This window comes from Zingiber officinale, chromosome 6A, assembly GCF_018446385.1.
Source record: "Zingiber officinale cultivar Zhangliang chromosome 6A, Zo_v1.1, whole genome shotgun sequence".
NCBI classification, from domain to species: Eukaryota; Viridiplantae; Streptophyta; class Magnoliopsida; order Zingiberales; family Zingiberaceae; genus Zingiber; species Zingiber officinale.
Genome location: NC_055997.1, coordinates 109439556 through 109443838, shown reverse-complemented (window position 1 = coordinate 109443838; position 4283 = coordinate 109439556). Strand labels below are relative to the sequence as shown.

General features: G+C 35.3%; 1 protein-coding gene across 1 annotated transcript; it reads right to left on the bottom strand.

The window, feature by feature from the left end:
- Positions 1-320: 320 nt before the first annotated feature.
- Positions 321-3901, bottom strand: LOC121997382 (ras-related protein Rab7). Its single transcript, XM_042551765.1, has 7 exons — positions 3714-3901; positions 3589-3615; positions 3371-3470; positions 1262-1408; positions 1099-1179; positions 743-888; positions 321-568 (listed from the first exon to the last, which is right to left on the bottom strand). Exons 1-7 carry the CDS (start codon positions 3764-3766, stop codon positions 499-501), a joined length of 624 nt encoding a protein of 207 aa, XP_042407699.1. The 5' UTR covers positions 3767-3901; the 3' UTR covers positions 321-498.
- Between the last annotated feature and the right edge of the window lie 382 nt (positions 3902-4283).

The window sequence follows — 4283 nt, the reverse complement described above, 5'->3', positions numbered from 1 at the left end:
TTATTCCAGATCATTTATTTTCATTTTTGATACTTACAAAGGAGGTATGACATCCTAGATGTGCCTCCAATAATTTCTTAAAGACAACGCTAGCCAGTTTTTTTTTCCCAAGATATTATTATTATCTTAATCATACATATCTAGGCACATGATCTGCATGTGACGCGGACGAATATTTGATTGGGTTCAAAATTAGTGTTTCTTCTTGCTCATTGTTTAGGAATGGGGAATGGTTCCTCATCCAAGAGAACCTTCTTTGCTTAGATTTCTTTTTCTTTATAGAACATCAAGAGGGTTGGGATTCAAAGGAACCAAAGAACTATACTAAGAATTATAACTCCATTACTCTTTTAGGATCCAATTGAACGAGAAAGATCCCACCAAGAATTAGTACAAATCACCATGGAATGATAAAAAATACAGGCCAAGTTGCAAACAAGATATGAGACATCAATAGCTGAAGATTACAAACTCAGTTGGAGAAGACATGAATTATATCTAGCACTCACAACCAGATGACCTCTGCTGCGTTGCACGTCCCGCCACATCAATCGTATCAGGAAGATATCTATTTAGAGAACAATGGTGTTCAGGGAACTAAATTAGAAGGAACAAATAGAGGAGTAATATGCATCACAAGTACAAATAGAAACTCGTAGGTTTCAATACAATTTGTTGGGTGAATAATGTTAATGGCATTATGAAAGGGAAGGAAATGGTTGATAGGATATGTGATACTTACATATCTTCCTCTGGTTCATTCTTTAGGGCATTCCTGGCGATACACTGAAAAGCCGTTTCCACATTGAATCCTTCTTTAGCTGATGTCTCAAAATAGGGAATGTTGCCCTTTGATGCACACCAGGCTTTGGCTTTCTTCTCTGAGACCTGAAAGTAAAGATATCGAAAGAAGCATGTCAAACCTATCTTACCGCTTAGAGGTATCTATGAAATCCTGTTTATCATTGAGCATTTCAGTTGAAAGGGTTTCATGTGTCTATCAATTGTGTTTGTTTGTGTGAGCTACCCATCCTAAACGGAAGTGAGATACGCCTACTGTACTCAAATTTGATTTTCTCAAATAACAGGAAAACTCACTACTCGGCTGTTGCCACCATCGATATCAATCTTGTTACCCAACACTATGAAAGGGAAGTTCTCAGGATCTGATGGACTAGCCTGAAAAATGCAGTAACCACATAGACGTAATTTCTTCTTTTATCTTAATGTGAATCAGTGAAGAGGGTCAAACATCATCTACCTGAATCAGAAATTCCTCGCGCCAATTGTTCAAGTTTTCGAATGATTTCGTAACATTAACATCATAGACGAGGACACAACAATCAGCTCCACGGTAGAAAGCCACACCAAGGCTCTGAAACCTTTCCTGTCCTGCTGTATCCCATATCTAAAGAAAATAATAGGTAGTGAGCTTACAGGAATTATTAAAGGTAAATAATAAAAAATTTAAGAAAAAGTTCTTCACAAGTTCAAATTTAGCAGAACCTAAAGTACATTTAGATGAAAGGGTTCTAATTGTGCTGAAAACATATTACACCCATGACAGAAACCAAAATGTAAAAAAGAAGAGAAGACAAGAACTCAGATTTTGACCTGCTATCCCTTTCTGTTTCTAGAAAAATGATGGCAACTTAATCAAATTATAATATTACTAGTGTACTTCCACCAGATTGTTCTTAGAATGCAAAATGTTCTCTTGAACCATAAAGATTACACCATGAACAAGAACATTTTCCTGGAAAATGATACGAAGACCTACAAACTAATGAAGGTTATCCAATCTAGTCAGCTTGTGAGACTGTAACACTATATGATAGCTATAGCTAGATTAGGGCTGTAAACGAGCCGAGCCGAGCCGAGCCGAGCTTTGGGGTGTTCAAGCTTATTTGATAAGATAATCGAGCCGAGCCGAGCTTAAAATGAACCAAGCTTTTGAAATGAGTGTTCAAGCTTGGCTTGGTTTATTTTTTATGAGCTTAAGCTTGTTTGAAGCTTGGCTTGAGCTTGGTTCGTTTAGATGTTATCAAGCTCTCAATTCAAGCTTGGCTTGAGCTTGGCTTGGGCTTGGTTCGAGCTTAGCTTGAGCTTGGTTTGAGCTTGGTTCGTTTAGATGTTATCAAGCTCTCAATTCAAGCTTATTTGATTGTTTGAAACTTTTAATTGTTTGATTAGTTATTAAGATTGATAATTTAAATTTATTTATTTTATTTTATTATTTATTTAGTATATTGAAAGAGCTTTATTAATAAATATGGTTCGTGAACATTGTTCGTGAACAACGTTCACGAACATTGTTCACGAACATTGTTCACGAACGTTAACGAGCTGAACACATATGTGTTCAAGTTTGTTTGTTTAGCTTAACGAGCTGTTCAAGCTTATTTGTTTAATTAATCTTATGTATATTGAACGAACATAAACAAGCTCTTACCAAGCCGAACACCAAGCTTGTTCACGAACGCTTGGTTCATTTCAGCCCTAAGCTAGATAAGTGGCTATCACCTCTGTAAATCCTGAAATTATATTTTAGGATAAGTCAGAAGCTGCAATAGGTTTATGTGGGATTTTTATTTTTCAAAAAAAAAACGTTGCTATAAGGTGGCAAACACATTTCAGCCAGATTTGATTTAATTTATTATATAACCAAGGTAAGTGGCATGCTAGGCATGTTTCTGAAGCTTTTAATTTTCTGTAACATTGCATTGATCAATGGAATGTTATTAATAGGGCCTATCTTATTTGCCCAAAAATCTATCAAAAAACAAATATCCTCTTACAAATATAGCAAATTAGGAAATAGTTGATTGTATACAATTCGTCCATACAACTGAAAAGTTGGACGAGAGACTGTTGCATAGAAATCAAACAACATAGTTGGTCAGGGTATCTGATTACATAGTTAAGTTGATCAGTAACCTCCATAATAAGCTTCCTAATTTCATAAACCAAGTACCACAGTCAGACAACTCAAAGGTGCTGCAATTTATGGCATTGTGAACGATGTTAAAATGGCGAATACCAGCATGATGTGCCTCAGTTCCCATAACTTGAACTTAAGAATGAGCAAAAGGACAATCAGGAAACCCCATGTTCATATTTGGTCATTAAAAACACTAAACGAGATAATATCATGGATGCAAAAGTTCAGAGAATAGCCAAATAGCTTAGACCAAGATTATAATTAGATCAACAACCTGTTAACACCCACAACTCCTCAATTACAAACCCTTTAAGGAATTAAATAATGGACTTTCACTCTCATACAGTCTATATAAACCAATGGGAAAATAATCACAAAAAAGATGTAGAAAGGAGGATAACAGGAAGCCGCAGTGAAAAGTTTTTTAACCTGTAAGGTGAACAATCTGTCTTCGATCTGGACTTCCTTGGTCAAAAAATCTGCTCCAATGGTCGCTTTGTACTGGTTACTGAACTTTTTATTCACATATCTACCAAATACAATACAATCCAAAATTGCGCATTATAGATGGAAAATTCCACCAAAAGAACGAACTGTTTTTTCGCAAAAGTAAGATTAAAAAAAGTCGTAAAGCGCTTCGAGCGTACTGGTTCATCAGAGATGTCTTCCCAACCCTAACAAAGAAGACAATTACACATAAGGAAACCTTCAAAATATATCAAATCCCTAAAAGGGTGCTTTTTTTTTGCTCGTGAATGAGATGGAAATCTACCCGCTGTCCCCGAGGATGATAACTTTGAGAAGCATACGCCGCCGGGAGGCCATGGATTCGGAGGTCGGCGGAGTCGAGAACAAGCAGGAGTCCTCGAAGCCTCGATCTGGGTTTCCTCCGCTGTCGACCGATCAAATCAATCCTTAGAATTGCCCCAATTGACAAGAAGAATAGAAGGTCACAACAAGTCCAGCTGTTGGCACGGGTCGAGTCGGATTTTATAATAAAATCCGACCCGACGCAATTAAGTAATTCGATTATTCAGATTTAACATGCAAAAAGATATAAAAATTTAAAAATTCATATAATCATAAATTATTTAAGGTTTTATATAAAGATTTAAAATGCTGATTTTTATCATATTTATATCCAAAACAAAAAAAAAGCTGGAAAAATATTTTAAATTAATTTGAGATATTTTTTAAAATTTTATATTAGATATTAAATCTAGCTGTTGAAGTGCTAAGAAGAAGCTGAGTCTAATAACACAAGATAGACTAGTTTATACTACAATTAATAAAGAAAAAGGGATATTTAAATAAATATTTAATAATTAAAGTTTTTTTTTTA

Coding starts and splice junctions, on each gene's coding strand:
- LOC121997382 (XM_042551765.1), bottom strand. CDS start 3,766: ATGGCCTCCCGGCGGCGTATGCTTCTCAAAGTTATCATCCTCGGGGAC. Junction 1,409..3,370: donor ACAGATTGTTCACCTTACAG/GTTAAAAAACTT, acceptor TATTTTCTTTAG/ATATGGGATACAGCAGGACA. Junction 569..742: donor AATGAACCAGAGGAAGATAT/GTAAGTATCACA, acceptor TTCTCTAAATAG/ATATCTTCCTGATACGATTG.